Consider the following 18,874-nt stretch of genomic DNA (forward strand, 5'->3'; position numbering starts at 1 on the left):
TGACTATGAGTATCATCAAAAGAATACATTTGAGTACATTCCAGGTATATAATGTATATATTTTTATTAAATTTTGTTCATAGTTTGCTACATGTTTCATATGCATAATGCAAGAATATAGTGAAGCTGATACTAATGAATTCTAGTTCTGGAAGTAGAATTTAAAGTGCTAGGAAACTGATAAGATGAAAAAGACACAGAAAGGCAAAAATATTACTAGGATGTTTCAAAGGAATAGAATATTAAAATAAAAAGAAATCCTAGTGATAGTACATATTCATTATAAGGTGAAAAACACTATAAATATAAGCGGTAATATGGAAAATATATATGTGTGCAGCAAACATTTCTGTTTTGACTTTGGGAAAATGCCAGATAATTATGAGGATACGGTTTATGAAGTAATACTTAACATTTCGGCAATGGGAAATATGTTTAAAAGGAGCTTATTATATCTTGTATTTTTTTCTTTTTAATCACCATATCTGGATAATTGAAGATTTTAAAAGACATACATAAGATGTATTCTGTACTATCAGTCAGGCCCCGCTGCTTCTTCCCATGAAGGGAAACCGTTATGTTTACTTTGCCCATATTGCAATATTTGTCCCTATTGTTTCTATACAAAGGTAGATATTTTCAGAAGGGTGCTCAGTCAATATATGACTAATTCTTTTCTTCTTCGCCTTAAACAGTAAAAATAAACTGTAACATATTTAGGAAAGATTGTGGCAGATTCTCCATCACTTAACTGATTTTAATAAATATTTAAAGTTCTATGACCTGTACTGATACAGAGAATTTTTTCACCTGACAATCTGTGAATAACACAGCCTTGGTTGTTACCTTATTCTGGTTTTGTCCACATCTGGGTGAATCTTCTCTTTCAAAGGCAATTTTTTCATTTTTTTCTGCTAGCAAATATTTTCCGTACCTACGTGTTACTGTTGTAGAACTGCTGGTAGGTAGCTGCAAGGTAATGGCATATTGCTGCTATGAGACCCTCTTTTATAAAATCTGTAGTGTAGTTTGGGCCAAGTAGTGTATGTACGATCCACTCTGAGCCTGCCTCCTATAGAAGAATTAGCCTCTCTACAATTTCCCCCAACAGCTATAGCTATTGAACAGAACAGAGGAGATGTGGTTGATGATGGTGTTATGATCCCTATCAGAGCCAGACGGTTGAGCTTGTCTTTGGTTTGTGTCTGTGCAGTTGGCAGCTTACACGAGCCTCAGTCATAGACAAGTGCACGATGCAAATCACGAGCATTGTAACATTTTGTTGCCCTTTTTCTTTTGAAGTTTAATATGGTAATAGTTTCATTTTATATCATCTTATATTCAATCTATGGCTGTATTAAGAAATCCTCAGGCTTTTAAAGAAGGTAGGTGGAGAAAAACCACCATATATTCTCCCACTGAGCTGTTCTGCCAACAGATTAATTTGCAGCTGCATGGGAGACATTGGCTTCAGAATCCCACTGTCATTCCAGCCCATTTGAAGCAGTCTCCTTCTCACTATCCAGCAGTGAAGCTGTCTCATTTAGAAGACATTAAGAGAAGGGAACACAGAAGAGTTCTGTAGTATTAAAAATGATGTGAAGTTTGTTTTCCAAGAGTACTTTCCAAACTATGCCACACTACTGTTCATTAACATTTATGCTGCCAGTAGTAATACTGTTTTATAAAACACCTAAGTTACTTACAATGAGGCCTAACATTGCTAATTTTGCCTGGGCTCCATTTTGTGTATGGCTGACCTTAGGAGAGACTGTTGTGGTTAAGAAGCAGCCATCAGACTCACTGTAAATTGCTCCGTAGGCTCTGATTTAATCATCTGCAATAGCAGAGATTATATTCACATTTAAAATCTTCTACATACTTCAATTTTAGAGTATAATGGCACTTTTTTTTTTATTTCCTTCAACTAGATGTTTTATACAGAGCTTTCCCTATATCTCCCCATACCATATGATTTAAAATGTATTGAAATGAATGCAGTGGTAGAAGAAAATGTGTAATTTATATACACATTTGAAAAAAAAGCTATGGCTTGGAATTTAAAAGACACATTGACAGCCCTTGTTGGCCTGCTGCCCTAGAATTACTTTCAGATCCACTTGCAATTTAAGCTGCTTTCAAGATGAAGACATGTCCACAACTTGTACAATACTCTGCTAAGGGGTGTTCCATGTGAGAACATTAATCTTAGATTAAACATCACTCTGAATGTCATAGCATAGCAACACAAATGAGAAATAGTAGGGAATAATAAAAGAAATAGTGTTGAAATAAAAACTGTATTTTAAACTGTGCATGTTTTTATCCCACACTGACTGCCTGACTGATCATTCTTCAACTTAACTTTCTCTAGGGAGAACAAATGGCAAGAGACCCCATTCAGCAGACAGTGGCTGTGCAATGCATGCAGTACAGCTGGTCAGAATTGGCCCTACTGGGCTTCAGGACTCTTGCATGTGTGTTAGCCAACCAGACAGGAAACAGATTTTTGGTAGGACATTCAAATCCATGGTTCTGATATGTAGAAAGATGGAGAGAATGCTGCCCATGGCCTCTGGCACTACTTATAATGATAACACAGTTCCATTATAGGCTTCATCCTAGGAGCCAGACTGACTTATTTCCTCTCTCTTGTACAAGCCCAGGAACTCAAAGCCATCATCCTTCTCAACAACAGGCTTTGCCCTGAGCATTAAAGAACTCTGTCCAATGGTTAACATATTGTTCAGACTGGAAATAGATGGGCAGCACAGGGGATACCACCTGCTATTAAATCTTAGCTTCTTGATAGTACCATGACAGCTGCTACTCTTGGCTCTTACACAGTAGAAGAGGAGGAAGAGGAGGAAAGAATAAGCTTCTAATACCTCTAGTGTTTGTATTCAGTGCATAATTGGTTTTCTTGACCAGCAGCCAGAACTGATGCTATGTTATTCTGTAGGAGGTGTTCTTCTGATGAATGGTACTCCAATGACTTTGGAAGGCAGTATTTTCTCTACTAAGAAGATCATTAACTCTGTCAGGTCTGTTAGTCTGCCTTTGGCAGTGGACAGGAACATGATTTCCAAAGGAGAATAATGCACATTCGGTAGAAAAATCATTGAAGGCTGGAGAGTTTATGTTAGGCAGAATGACTGCAAGACAAACAGGTAAATAAAGGTTGAGCTTTACTGTGCGATGAGAGAGTGGAGAAGGAAATAGGAGTGAATATACTGCTGCTTGCAAGGTGAAATCAAGAGAAGAAGAGGAAGTTGTATATAAGGTGAAATGAAGAGAAGAAAGGGAACTTAAATGTATAGGTATATAAATATACATATTTATATGTCGTGAAAGGAACATAAGGATATGATTTTACTTGTAGTGAAACTTGTGAAAAGAGAAATTAGCTCTAATTTTAGGATAGCAGTTACTAGTGACTCTCAAGTACCCAGAAAGTGTTTGTGAAAGCCTCCTCACACATGTGGAAATAATGTAACGCAAACACCCTACCCTGAACTCCAGCCCAGGTTTCCCTGCTCCTATACTTTGCTCTCACAAACCCAGTTACTTCTGAAGCCAGAAATCTTTCCTCAGGTTTCCTGCTGGAGAAGCTGCTAGTCACTTCTTGCTTGCTCACATCTACTTATCACTGCTCCTGCAGCCAGGCAGCTCACTTTTGATGTCTCGTGTCCCTCTTTTGTCTTCAGAGACTAAGATTCCTCTTGTGTCTCCCAGAGGGTTTAGGTCTTCATCTCTCCATACTCCAAAACACTTAATTTAAACCTCTCTCTGAAATGGCATACAAGACAGCAAAACAAACTTTTCATAGCAAAAATTGTGGGAGGAACTCAAGTATGATTAATTAAACCAAACAGATTTCTCATAGTGCTGGTATAACTCAGTCCCTGGATTCAGTAAATAAAGGACTTGTAATCGAACAGGAGGATCTCAACTTGGAAATACTGAATTTGGTCTGGATGAGGCCATTGTTTCTAGTTTTACTCTTCCAAGAAATCATTTGCCACTTTTGGAGAAGAGATGTAAGACGTATCGTCTAAAACCACAGTTCACAAAGAAACACAAAAGAAAGCAATCAGCTTAGCCCAAGGTTAAGAGGAGATTCAGAAAAGAGCTGTAGTTAGTCACACAAAACGTGTCTAATATTTAGAAAACCTTCTAATCTGCCTGAAATGAATTAAAAGCTCCAAAAATAGGAAACTGAAGTTGGAAATATTCAAAATGAAAATAAAATGCACTCTCTGTAGTTAAATACTACAACAGATTGTTGGCAAATTCTGAGAAATCTTCAGCATCAGCTCTTAAGTCAGGATGAGATGTTTTTCTGGGAGATTGTTTCTTTTTCAGTCACAAACCTGCTGACAGAAGCAGCAAGAGCCATTTGGTGGTATTCCTTTGACTGTATTAAAAAGAAGGCAGATGAGGGGATTATGGTGGTCCTCTCTGTCCTTAAAATTTTGATAATGAAAATGAAACGAAGGGTGGCAGCAAACTAGCTTTTATAGGAATTGCAACTTTTTTCTTATTCTTGTGTTTGATCCTCAGCTTTGATATAGACAATTAGTCAGATGGCAAGTTTAGAAGAAAAGATTTCATCAAGATATAAAATGAATATTTTACATTATAAAGCTTGTATTCTTTTCTTGCTGTCAAAGCAATTCTGTCTTGATGATCTGTTCAGGAACTACAATTGATATATTCAAATGAAAAAAGTGCCACTCAAATATGCCTAGAAAGCACAGCATTTAAATAAAAAAATGTTTTTCTTATTTCCTTTTCTTTCACTTGAAAAGTACATTTGCAGTGCAGAGTAATTCTCTGGTTTTAGTGCCTGCATTAATGTGATCAATATGCCCAATGAATATTTTTTTCATTTTAGAGACAAAAAAAAAGTTTGTCTTTAATTTTTCTCATCTCTTTCTACTAATATCACAGAATCACAGAATCACAGAATGGTTGGGGTTGGAAGGGACCTCTGGACCTAGTCCAACCCCTCTGCTAAAGCAGATTCACCTAGAGCGCATTGCACAGGGTCGTGTCCAGAAGGGTTTTGAATATCTCCAGAGAAGAAGATGCCACAACCTCCCTGGGCTTCCTGTTCCAGTGCTCTGTCATCCTTAAAGGAAAGAAGTTTTTTCCTCATATTCAGATGGTACTTCCCATGTTTCAGTTTGTGCCCATTGCCCCTTGTTCTGTCACTAGGCACCACTGAGAAGAGTCTGGCCCCATCCTCTTGACACCCACCCTTAAAGTATTTGTAAGTATTGATCCCCTCTCAGTCTTCTCTTGTCCAGGCTAAACAGACCCAGCTCTCTCAGCCTTTCCTCATGAGAGATGTGGCCTCACTAGGGAAGTGTAGAGGGGGAGGATAACCTCCCTCGACCTGCTGGCCACACTCTTCCTAATGCACCCCAGGATACCATTGGCCTTCTTGGCCACAAGGACACGTTGGCTCATGGTGAACTTGTTGTCCACCAAAACTCCCAGGTCCTTCTCTGCAGAGCTGCTTTCCAGCAGGTCAACCCCCAGCCTGTACTGGTGCATTTGAGTTATTCCTCCTTAAGTGCAGGACCCTACACTTGCCTTTGTTGAATTTCATTAGGTTTCTCTCCACTTAACTCTTTAGCCTGTCCAGGTCTCTCTGAATGGCAGCACAGCCTTCTGGTGTATCGGCCACCCCTCCCAGTTTGGTGTCATCAGCAAACTTGCTGAGGGTACACTCAGTCCCTTCATACAGGACATTGATGAATAAGTTAAACAGGACTGGACCCAGTACTGATCCCTGGGCAACACCACTAGCTACAGGCCTCCAAGTAGACTCAGCACCACTGGTCACAACTCTCTGAGCTCTGCCATTCAGCCAGTTCTCAATCCACCTCACTGTCCGATCAGCTAACCCACACTTCCTGAGCTTTCCTATGAGGATGTTGCAGGAGACAGTGTCAAAAGCCTTGCTGAAGTCAAGGTAGACCACATCCACTGCTCTCCCCTCATCTACCCAACCAGTCATGTCATCATAGAAGGCCATAAGGTTGGTCAAGCATGCTTTCCCCTTTGCAAATCCATGTTGGCTACTCCTGATACCATTCTATTCCTCCACATGCTTAGACATGACATCCAGAATGAGTTGTTCCATCACCTTTCCAGGGATGGAGGTGAGGCCGACTGGTCTGTAGTTTTCTGGGTCCTCCCTCTTGCCCTTTTTGAGGACTGGAGTGACATTAACTACCCTCCAGTCCTCAGGCACCTCTCCTGTTCTCCACGACTTTTCAAAGGTGATGGAGAGTGGCTTGGCAATAACATCTGCCAGCTCCCTCAGCACTCGTGGGTGCATCCCATTGGGGCCCATGGATTTGTGGTTGTCCACTTTGCCTACATGATCTCTAACCCAATCCTCCTCAACCAAGGGGAAGTCTTCGTTTCTTGTAGTGGTTCCACAAAGGCTGAAAAAAGAGGTTATTTGGTTTATAGCTTCTTAAAAGAAAAGTAAATTTGTGCAAGAAAACTTTAAAAACTGACAACTAAGTTGAAAAGTATTTACACCTATCAAATAGCAATTTCCAAATACTAATTTAGGCACAGTGGTGATGTGCAGAGTCTTTAAGAAACTGGGGGGATCTGTTTAGTCTCATGCTCTAGACTGATAAATTGCATTGAATTTCAGGTAAGTTACATAAAGCTCTTTCTACCATAATTCTTCTGATTTATTTTTGACCAAAAATGGCATCTGCAAGAATGTCTGAGAGGAAAGGCAGTTCATAGGAGCTGCACCAAATGGTCACCTATTATGCATGTAAATCGAAGCTAGACTGGGAATAAGACAGTTTGGATAGACAAGAGAAACAGGAGGATGCTGGAAAGTAGAAAGGCTGTAGAAGAATGTATTTATCTGGGTTCTACTAATAACTGTGGACTTAAAAGTACTAAAAAAAATTAGTGTTGATTATATATTAGATAGCTCACCCTAGTCATTCAGCCACAGGCAACTGCTTTATTTCAGATATCCCTCAAATGTTATTTGCTTGCTGCATCCTTGATTTTTGCTTTCTGTGTTAATTTTGTAAATGAATGTTGTACTATATTTAGCTGGGACCTTCAGTAGGATCTTTCAAGCTCTCTAATCTATTTGCTTTTCTACAATCATATCTAAGGGAAATCTTAATTGACATAGCTATATGAATGACTTGAGAAAGTGGTAGCTAAACCACAGTCCACAGGTTGCCTTGGACTTAATTCTCACAGTACTTGAGTCTGTAACCAAAACAGCTGATGGTGTACCTTGCAAAAGCAAAGTTACTGCAAATGCTGTGTATCTTGGCTAGATTTTGAGGACAACGAGTCCTTCCACTAATAACTCTATCTGGTATCTTAATTGGTAAGTAAATGAAAAAAATATGTGTTTATTGCTGTGTAATTGACTTGTTTGTTTTCTCTGCTATCATTGCTTTGTTTTGGAGAAGGGAAGGGGACAAGTCTTTGAATTCATTTATATCCCTCCTACAATTGAAAAGTCATCTGTTTTTAGGAATTGAAACTACTATCTGTATTTCCTCAAAATGGAGGGGAAAAGCACAGAAAATTTTGGAAATATCATAGTAAGGTCAAATGTGGTGTGTTAGTGTTTCTCTAAATTGTTCAAATTAGCCAGCTACGTACCTAAATGGCTTATCACCAAAAAGCAAAGAACATGGCCTATTTCTTGAAATGTTTTTAAAATTTGCGTATTGCTAATGAAAACATTCGTTGCATTTGGTGTGAATTTTGGGAAATTATTAATTTCATTTCAGTTTCTAGCACATCTGGTTTCACATCAGGGGCTAAACATAAACAATAGGAACAGCAGCATCCTAAGTAGCTTATTTTTAATTTATTTTTTTCCAAACAATGATTTTGTTATGGAGTACTGCTTCCATTTCTAATAAATAACACTTGTTGCTTGTCCCATGCCTATAACACATGACAGAATATCACTGTCAAGGCCTGTTGTAATACTCAGCTAGTCGCCCCCAGCTAGTCAACAGAGCAGAGTAGTTTGCAAATGAAGAACATTTGTCTGAATGACATATTTCTGAATGAGAATTGCTTTGTTTTGCAGAGAGTTTGGCCGCTGGAAAGTAAACAATCTTGCTGTTGAAAGAAGAAATTTCCTTGGCTCCCCACTGCCACTTGCCCCTGAATTCTTCCGTAACATAAGGCTACTCGGACGCCGCCCAACCCTTCAACAGATCACAGAAAACCTTATCAAGAAATATGGGACACATTTTCTACTATCAGCTACCTTGGGAGGTAGGGTTAATGCTTGGAAATACTTTGCATGTGTTTGGCATGACTGAACTAAAATTGTTGGTCACAACCGATTTCTCTGTAATACTATGACGCTCCCTTCTTCTCAGAGCAGCTGGGCTGAGCAACCCTCCCTGGGCTGGACTTTAAAGTACGGGAGCAGGTTTTGTCTACAAGCCTCATAGCTCCTTCTTCTGCTGATGTTAAACTTTGTTTTATTGATTCTGTTTAAACAATTTTAGGGACAAAAAGATAAGAAATCCCATTGCTAAGACTGATGTAATTTACCTGAGTTCCTGGTGTGCATGCTCCAGGTCTTTTGGGGGTGTTTCTCTGCACTAAGAGGTCATCAAGGAGAGTGCCATTTTTTCTGTAAGAGACCCTTATAAAAATTTACATAATAACAGGTTACACAAGTATCTGGGTCCATTACAGTACTGCAGAGATGAAGCAAGAAAACCAGTAACAATTATTTCCAACAAATCTTTGCAGCTAGGAGACGTTTAAACTACTTTGCTGGGAATTCCCTGTATTATCACTCTACCTTTTTTAGAACTAGTCTCCATTTAACCAGTGGGACTAAAAGTTTCAAAATCGAGTGATGAGGCTTTGCCATGTGATTGCTATTAACTTAATGGAATCTGCATCTCTAAATCCCCACAGACTAATTTGGAAAGGGTAGCCTGATGTATAATTGGGATCCAGGCACCAAATAGATTGAAGAAATCCAGTGAAGAGGCCTAATGTTAAAGAGAGAGCATAAATTGTTCCGAATGAAAGATAATTAGTGCCTGCGATTACCCATCTAGGCATTACAAAATGAACTGACATTTTAGAAGCGCAGTTTTATTCCTTGGTGGGCGATTATATTAAAGATAATTCTGGTGATTGAGTATCCTTCCAGCAGGACAGTCTTGTCAAAATCCTTTATTCACCTGAGGAATGGTTCTCTTTAATACATTTCATAACTGAATTCTAACGATATATTAAAGAAATGACAGCCTTCCTATTCTCTTTTGGCTGATATCTGAGATCTGTAACAACTGAAATAGCTCAGAGTAACTCCCTTTTTGAAAAGACTATTCTAGAAACAAGGTGAATTTCTGTCTTACTGTAGTTCTTTAAAATAATAAAGAACTGATTCCTATTATTATTTTGGGAACTAGTGCTTCTACAGCAAATCCATCACCATCAGAATTTTAAGAACAAATTACATGTGTTGACCAGCAATTTGCAATAAAATTCCCAGAATTTCTTTTAATTACTTGGTATGTTTCTTCCATGCAAAAAGTACACTTTTTATAAATGACCATGTATTTTCTTGTGTATAGAGCACATAGCACATCTGAACAGTAAAACTAACTGCAGAAGAGAAAGAAAATGTTTCTTAAAAGATAAAGCATAATAAAGATTTAGCTGCAGCATGTATCCTGATGCAAGGATTATCCAATGGCAAAAATTATTTTTTAGCATTATTAGCTATTTGCTAATTACTAATTATCATAACTTTCAGTACTAACAGCTATATGATGAAATGAATTTTTAAGTTGAAATTGGACCTAACAGCTCAGGGACAGTCTAACCCAAGAACAGTTGCTCTTTAAAAAGTACAAAGCACCGGTATCACACTGATCACAAAAGGGACACAGACTTGACACCTTTTAGGAAGGATGACCCTAAGTAAAAACTAAAACTTAATGGTAGTTCTTTTGAAGACGTTTTAAAATTGTAGCCTAAACATTCAATATTCTCCCCAAAGCCTCAGGATGTTCTTCAGGGAAACTGGGTAGGGTACCCTTTTCTCATCCCTCTTCAGACCACCTCACAAAGGCCCCAAAATGCAGTAGTTGCCACATGCTTGCAAAAATTATCCACTGGCAGGGAGACAGTGTTGACTTCTGGGCTCTGTCAATGTTTAATGAATCAAAGGGAGTTTTTGTATTAACTTTGATGGGTTTTGATTTAGGTCCTTAGCTTCAATCTTTAGGCTTGATTTCAGATACACCTGCTACCTTCCATTATCATTGGATGGGTGCTGAATACTTCAAAAAATTGGTTCAATTAAAATAATTACAGGAAATTAATAGTTTCTAAGAATGCTTTTATGAGGTAGCTAATAACCCTATATTTTCCTGTATGTGTTAATTCTTATTTTTGGGCTAGATTGAATGGGGATTCCCAGAGATGCTTGTCCACACTTTATTAACATGTAATTAGATTTTTTCTTTCAATAATGTATTCGTACTTTCCCTTTAATTACAAATTGTTTTATTGTGAAAGCTTTGTCACTTATGTAGCTCCTTAAAAGCAGAAGACTAAATTGAGTGTGCGTAGTCCTTTTATTTAATGAATCCCCAATCATCTGTATTCATGGACATAAAGGAAGGCTTGGCAAACAAATGATACTGTGGTAAGATTTGTGTGCCGCTGTGACCATTTGGCTTTCATGAATATCCCTTTTTGACCATAAAGGGAACTCTTGCACATGGTTGTTTGTGATATGTTCCCAAGTCTTTATTCACAAACACAGAAATATATTCCTCAAGGGCATTCTGAAACGAGAACTTAGGGAAGTTACATTTTTCTTGCTGCCACAAGATAATGTGGAAAATGACATCTCTCACTGCTTCTATTTTTTATGTAAATTTTATCTTCTTGTGACATAAGGCAAATGTCCATAATGAACAGCTTAGAGCTGCATGATAGAAGAACCCTACATAATCCAGTGTTTGCTGTGCAAAAACTGGATTGAGCAGTGGGTTCACGGGTGAGCTCACATATCTGTGCACAGGAGTAACTTCTGCTTCTGCATTGACAGTCTGCAGTGTCAAATCTAGAGGGAAATGAGAGTTGTGGCTGCCTATTTTCGTTAAATTTTATGCACAAATGGGGGTGCTGTGTTGGGCTGGGCCATCACTAGGAGGTTTCCTCCACTCCTCTAGGGCAACACATACCCTGCTTGAGATAGCAAAACTGCAATTTACACAGGCCAGCCAACAATGACCAGAACAGCTTTAGGGGAAAGGCAAGAGAGGACTCATACAAGGGAACTCCATCCTTGAAGGTGAGAGAAGACTCTACTGGACAAGTCCCTGAGCATCTCATTTAATTAGACTTGCTTTGAGCAGGGGATTGGACTGGATGACTGCCAAAAGTCCCTTCCAGCTTAAATTATTTTCTGAGTCTACGAAATGTATTTCTAAATTCTTTATCAGCTTTCAACTAGAAGTTCCAAAAAGCAAAGATTCTCCTTTGAATGAGAGACAATACACAGTATTACTTTTTCTCCTTTTGTTCTGCATTTCTACTTTTCTTTTTTTGCTTGCATACAGCATTAGCTGCTGTACATTTTAATGGCTTAGAAAAAATAGTGTGTAGCAGTGAGCTTCAGAACTGGAAGTTATTGTGAAGAGTAAGGACACTACAGAGGAGTAAGTGTAGGAGGCTGAATATATCAGTGGATCCCACTTTAAAGGCATTCACTTTAATGCTGTTCTTACATATAGATGTAAAGGCTGCTCAGTAACCCCTAGACTTGGTTTGATAGTCACACCTTTACTATTCTACACACTGAATAAAGAGGGTCAAATTTTCTGCCCCTGATTAATATTCCTCTTGAGCAGTATATTACTCTGCATACAGAGATGGGAGAAATTGTCAGGTGGTGTAAGGCAGTGAATCCCAATGAATTCTGAAGGAATTATGATCCTTTACACTAACTGCTGATATGACCTTTGTTTTCTGTAACACTTCTTTCAAGATAAGATACAAACTATTGGCAAATAAGAGAGGGACAGTCCAGTCTTAAATGACTGATGTGAGAAAGAAATTTGAAAATGTATCGTCAGACTTGCAAATGACCACCCCCAGGTATGTATATTTTCCAGCATTTAATATTTTGGATGTTAAGGGGAAGAAAAAAACCCACAAAAATATTTTATCTTGCTTTTCTCTCCCAATCTTCTCAGTGACGACATATTTCAAATCCTAAACCAGATGGTATGCATGGTATTAATGTGCACTGTTATTCATTTGAACCACAGAAATGATACCACATCTGGCCTAGTATTAATTTATATACTTTTTGAACCTGTCCACTTCCATCAGCATCTGCTTAAGTTTGGGAAAATCACCTGATAAAACCCTAACGGTACATTCTGTGATCCATACATTAACAGATTTTCCACTAGCGCTAAGCTATTTTTTTATAACAAAGGCATATTTTTTTTTACTTTTTAGTATAACACATTACAGCTATTGTAGCTGAGGTATTCTATTTCATCAGAAACTTTTGAGGAGTTCATAGGCCAAAGACCTTTATGCCTTTGTAAGATACATATATGTGTATGAAGATAGAGCTCTAAGCAGGTAACTCTGGATGATGCTCAGATATATCTGCCTTTGAGTGTTATCCTTTTATTGTTTTGTTGTTTTTTTTTGTTTTCCCCTCACTTTCTGACATGAAGTGGTGGGAACTGCTTGGATCACTGCTTTTTCCTATAATTACCCAGTCTACAGGTGAAAAGATGAAGCATCAAGGCTTTTATCATTACAAAGATGTGGGTACAGGAAAATAATCTCTCAATAATTGAGGCAGAAAATAGCGCTAAGTATTTAAAGCATATGAATATGTATTATTATGTATAACAAAATGTATTTACTCCTTCAATAGATGGTTATATTTAGTTACAGTTGTTACAGCATTATTCTAATTCTACCATGTCAATGATGGTGATTTGCATTTTTTATTTAAATAATTCCTGAAGATATTCTTAAGATGCACACAAAAATTAATTACTAATTTCTGGATGCCATTTATAAACTGTTGTTTAGGAGTTTTACATGTAAATGGCCACAGATGGGTTATGAGTCTAGGTAAATTTCTAGGTACCTATTTTATTTAATACTTTTATTTTTTGAAAAACAGTATGTAGAATATTTTTCTCAACTCAGGAGTTTAACTTATAAATACAAATCTTGGAAAATATGTTCATATAAACCTAGAAAGAATTAAATATATAGGCTAAGTTATAAGCTTGCAACTCCCGGGGCTTGCAGGGCGTTAGTATACATTGTGCCAAGGTCAGTCTATAGTGTGAATGTCAGTCTCCTGCCCTCCGATGAATATGTCAGTGACAGCAGCTACATGGTAATAAAGCATCAGCATAGTGTCTCTGCTTATTTCTTGAACAAATCATTGGATTATGTGGCATTGTTTTGTGAGCATGATCACATGTTTTTATGCTATTTCTTTTAAACCTGAGAAAGTGAAATTAATTGACTCTTGAATTTGGAGAAGTAGAGATAATATTGCTTTCAGAACTTGTGGAAAGCACATCTCTGTGGATCTGATGCTTAATAACCATGTTTTCTTAGTATTCACTGTCATTAATCCTTTTCAGTTCTTAAAATTCATAACCTTGAATAGTTTTCTAAACCATGTTTATTTTTTAGTTAATGCTTGAATGTTTTCTTAGCCTATTTCATGGTGGCAGACTGTAACACAGAATCACAGAATGTTAGGGATTGGAAGGGACCTCGAAAGATCATCTAGTCCAATCCCCCTGCCGGAGCAGGATTGCCTAGACCATATCACACAGGAACGCGTCCAGGCGGGTTTTGAATGTCTCCAGAGAAGGAGACTCCACAACCTCTCTGGGCAGCCTGTGCCAGTGTTCAGTTACCCTCACCGTAAAGAAGTTTTTCCTCATATTTATGTGGAACCTCCTGTGTTCCAGCTTGCACCCATTGCCCATGTTTCAAATGTGACAGAAGAGTGTCTTTTGACATAGGTTTAATTTTTTCTAAATTAACTTAGAACTCATATTGTCTTCTACAAATCAAATATGAGTCAGTGATGTTACTTTAGAAACCTCTGAGTCCTGGGTGCAAAGGGAAGCCCTGTTACAACCCTGCAGTAACATGGATGCCTGAGTACCAACATATGGGAGAGTTCTCTTTTTTTAATCCACTTTTTCTAGCAAGTGCTAAATCAGCTCTGACAGATGAAAATCTTTCAGAATCTGTAAGATGCCTTTTGAACAGCAAATATTTTTGAAGCGTACCTGATTGCACCTGGTATTAGCATGGTGCCTGAGAATACTAGTGATGAACTAGGGCCCCCTTGTTTGAGGTGCCATACAAACACAGTGCAGAGATTTTTGATGAGAAAGAGCTTCCTTCACGTTTACACCAGAGGCCTCATTACTCCAGCTGCATGTCTTTGCTCAACCTTGGGAGATGTAATCTGATGTGATTTGAGTCAAAATAAACATTCAAAATCATTTCAACCTGTTTATAGAGCATGAAAAACAAAACATATCTGTCAGGGAGCAGGGATGAAAACTGCAGGGCTGGGGATGCTAGGGGATCCTGCCTGCCAAAACGCACCCACCAGCAGCTGCCACGGCAAGCATGGGATCAAGAAGCGCTAGGATAATAGGATGAAGTGATAACTGTGAGGGGGTTCGAAGGTTATTTGCCTGATATTTTCTAATAAAAACAAAACAATGCAACACACAACACTGTCCTTTTTCATGTTATTTTTTTGAAATAGGAGTTTTTATTGCAGTTCTCCTCTCCACCTCCTGGCAAACAAACGATTTTAATGGGAGAAAAATAAACAAACTCTGTTTTAATAACAAAATTTACCAGAATTCTGTTGAAATAGAAGCAATCCCACCATCTCCACTAATAACTAATACAGATCAATCAAGAGTTTACACCAGAGCAAGATGGGGTGGCATACTGGCAAATGAAACACAAAGAACCTCAAACATTTTTTTCTCTACTTTCCAGAGATTTTCTGCAACATTGAGGGCTTGTTTCCTTTTACCTTACAATTCATTATAAGGTATTTTATGTGGAAAGCTGGTTGAGCTTGCAAAAGTCACTTTAATGTAAATACACTAGCTAAGACCTCTGGAAAAGAGGAAAAAAAAGGAGCGACATCTCCTAGTGAAATTTTGCACCTTATTTGCTCAGCCTGAACTGGTCACTGATACAGTATTTACGCTTGTGAGTTCTGATGTTTTCTCCTCTGATACAACTGTGTCTTTATAGCTCCACAAACAGCTGCACAAAGCCCATGGCCCCTGGCTCAAATCTCACCCCATTCTACTGCTTTTCATTTGAGAAAGATCTGTCATACTGACTACAGTCGCAAAGCAGGTTTTGAAAAGGCAGGTTTTATTGCATAGGCATAGTTGAACGCCAACAATGCTGGAACCTAGACCAGGTTTTGATGGCAAATTACTCTCAAAGTACAAGTCATTAGACTTTGCTGTGCTTTTTCAGCTCTCTGCTCATGGCAGTTGATGTGGATGCAGCACGGTGTGAATAATGGCCCACCTGGCCGCAGGACCAGCACCACCTCCTGTCGGCGTAGGATAGCAAAATGTGGTCCACAAGTCTGCGCTAATGCAGTGTGCTCACACCTGCCCTGCCAAGCAACCCTAGTCTGCTTTGCAGGAGGTTTTAGCAGCAGTTAAATAAAATACAAACCTATGTCTACTTATTGCAGCAGAAATATTAGGCAAGTGGATGGAAAAATCCTGTTACTTACAGAGGTTGCTTTAATTCTTGGTTCTTTGGAGTTCAGGCAATTAATCCCTGCTTTGATGACTACATGCACAAAAAAAATGACCCATTACAAAGCCATAGGAGGAGAGGTATAAATATAGTGGTAGGCTCCAGCTGGAATAGCCAGCTGTCCTGGGCAGCAGCTGTCCCTTCCAGGACAAAATGAACATACTGGACAAGCCCGACAAGTCTAATTAGATACAAGGCTCCTGGATAATGGCACTTGTGCCTGTGTAAGGTCTGAAGGGCCTGACTGTCCTCTGAATTTGTGAGAGATTGGGAAATACTGTAAGGTACGTTGATTAACATGAACACACTCCTCTTTCTCCAAGCACAAATGAAAGCTGAGATACCTGTGTGTCAAATTTGTCAACAGATGTGGTCTCCTGTACTGAAGCATGCGTTCTTCATTTAGCATTGTTCACCACCAAGATTATCTCCCTTTAAAGATGATGTCATGTTTTCATCCTACATATTATCCCTTTACAGCTATATTTTTTGGCATGTAAACCCATCCAAAGCTGGCATCCCATCCTCTGAATGGGCAAAATGCCACTCTAGCAGATGGGTGAGCAATGAAACTAGCACAAGTGGCAAGTCAGACCCTATCAGGGTAGCTTCCTTTCCAGGAACAAGGAAATGGCATTCTGTGGAGCTGTTCAGCATCTAAAATACAGGTATAATGATGCTATTAATTGATTCTTGAGATTAATGTTGAGAAATGCAAGTTACCAAACATAGGCTCAGAAAATGAGAAAAATATTTTTGTAGTTACTTTGGACATAAGTTAGGCAGAAGAAAATGCTGAGTCAATAAATTAATTTTTAAATTAATTTTCTGAAGTAAAGAGTTTTGCCTATATACATTGCTAAATGAATGAATTCTTGCTTAGCCTGAAATGCAGGAAAAAAATATCAATGAAATAAACAATAAACGTCGAATATTCCTTACAAATTTAACGGTATGATTAGGTTTGATCTGGAATGCTTCTTAAGTACTTACTCAGTTGAACAAGTGAGGTGTTGCTTTGGGTTTGTTTCCAATAACCCTACAGCAATTAAAATTTCTAAATTCAATAGTATTTTTCCACAACTCTTAAGAGAAAGAAAGTGAGAAATCCACAACATAAGATGCTGGACCTTCTCTTTGCTTTTGGAAAAGTACCTCTGCTTTGGGAGATAGGAAAGTGTTATTTATATTTCCCTCGTTTTAAAGAAACCGATTAACATTCTTATTATATATTTTTATACTTTTTAGTTATATAAATTTGGTTTAAGACACCTGTTATATCAGGTTTCAGGCATCTTAGCATTGCTGAAATGATTAGAAATCACAGGATTGCTTATAACAAGATTGCTATAACAAGTTGTAATAAGGTATCTATCTTCTGAAATCAGATATGATACATGTTTTAAAAGAAGGAAACAAAGAAAAAGTCTCAAGTGTTACACTGGTTTCATTTTCTTTTATGCTAACGTTAAATACTAAAAATGAAGGTACTCAGAAACCTTGGAAATAAACACATTTTATACACGATTTAAATTGAATGTCTACAGAATATTTTTATATCGTTGGTGAATACGAGCTAGTATAGCAGACTTATCTCCAATGTGTGATACATCTGCCACCAGGGAGGGATATCTAAACGTTAGACAATGACTAGGGAAAACCGGCTTGCCACCTTGTTCCTGGCGAAATGGGACTTACAGAAGACACCACTGATGAATGCTGTGGTTTCTGTTTCCTTGCTCAGGAGAGGAGTCACTCACAATTTTTGTGGACAAACGGAAGCTGAGCAAGAGGTCAGAAGGAAGCGATCCCAGCACGAACAGCTCTGCGGTGACTCTGGAGACTCTGCACCAGCTCGCAGCCTCCTACTTCATTGACAGGGACAGCACACTGCGCAGACTCCACCACATCCAGATTGCCTCCACTGCCATAAAGGTAGGAGAAGTCCTCTGGGACAAACCTGCAGATATGTTTCCAGATTCACTAGCTTATGCTCAGGAGAAATGTGTTTTGATTAGTAACAAAAAGATTTGTTAGCAAAAGAATAATTTTTGTTCTAAACTTTTTTTCCTGAACCAAAGCATTTGATAATGAAGATTCTAGTTTTGAAGAGGGTCTAATGCACTAAAGATATTACTCTTGATGACTGATACATAATCTGAATGATGCAGATGGCGCTTATAGAAGTGTTTGGTTATTGAGACAATCTCTCTTACATGTGTGCCCAGCAACTGCATTTATAGGCAGACTTGTGTCTGTGTATGGGTGCATACAGTTCCCTCACACTTCTTTCCTTTTTTCTTTTTCTTCTTTTTTTCAAAGATTGTTATTTTACTCCTGTGACTGAAACATTTTTTTTTTTTTTTTACTGACCTTTGAAACAATTTGGAGCTCTTAGTTCTGCAGTTTTGTGGATGCACATCTTATTTTCTGTTAGGACCTTCTTTTAGTACAGCTTGTCAGTCAAAGCATCCTGCCTACTGACTGCTGCAGGTCACTCATAGCACTGGAGGATGTTTGGCTAAGATCAGTGCCCCAGCAGGTATTATATAAAGCAACAACTGTTCTTTTGAGCAGCTCTCTAGTCTATTGTTGCTTATTTGAAACAACCTCTCTCAGTCCATTTCCAGCATTGAAGAGCAAATAAAACCTTAACTTGCAGTTGAATATGCATTAATTATGACTTTTTAAGGTAAAATGTGATTTAGAATCCATTCCTATCATTGGATCTTTCCAATGGTAACTAAGATCTTCATTAAAGACCATCTGAAGCCAACTGCAGTTTCCAGCTACCTTAGCTGTTACTCAAGTAAATATAAATTTACCTCGTTGGGAGTGCCAGGGCCTTTACAGTCAGAAACTGCAAAGGCCCTGGCACTCTGCGCTTCTGCAACCAGAATTTATGGCTCGGCACCACCTGTTCAGTTTGGCTGCTGATATATGGAGGATATTCCTCCTGTCCCATCCATCGTGAGCTGGTGGT

At 38.4% G+C, this 18,874-nt stretch overlaps 1 protein-coding gene across 2 annotated transcripts in view; it reads left to right on the forward strand.

The window, feature by feature from the left end:
* The window catches only part of BRINP3 (BMP/retinoic acid inducible neural specific 3), a 198,840-nt gene that overhangs the window by 94,775 nt on the left and 85,191 nt on the right, over positions 1-18,874 (forward strand). The window contains exons 2-3 of one of the 2 annotated variants that reach the window (XM_068416956.1): positions 8,114-8,304; positions 17,636-17,826. In XM_068416956.1, coding sequence (XP_068273057.1) covers positions 8,114-8,304; positions 17,636-17,826 — 382 coding nt within the window. The remainder of the gene's footprint in view (positions 1-8,113; positions 8,305-17,635; positions 17,827-18,874) is intronic. The other variant, XM_068416957.1, reaches the window with a different exon arrangement.

The sequence above is a fragment of the Nyctibius grandis genome, chromosome 21, assembly GCF_013368605.1.
Source record: "Nyctibius grandis isolate bNycGra1 chromosome 21, bNycGra1.pri, whole genome shotgun sequence".
NCBI classification, from domain to species: domain Eukaryota; kingdom Metazoa; phylum Chordata; class Aves; order Nyctibiiformes; family Nyctibiidae; genus Nyctibius; species Nyctibius grandis.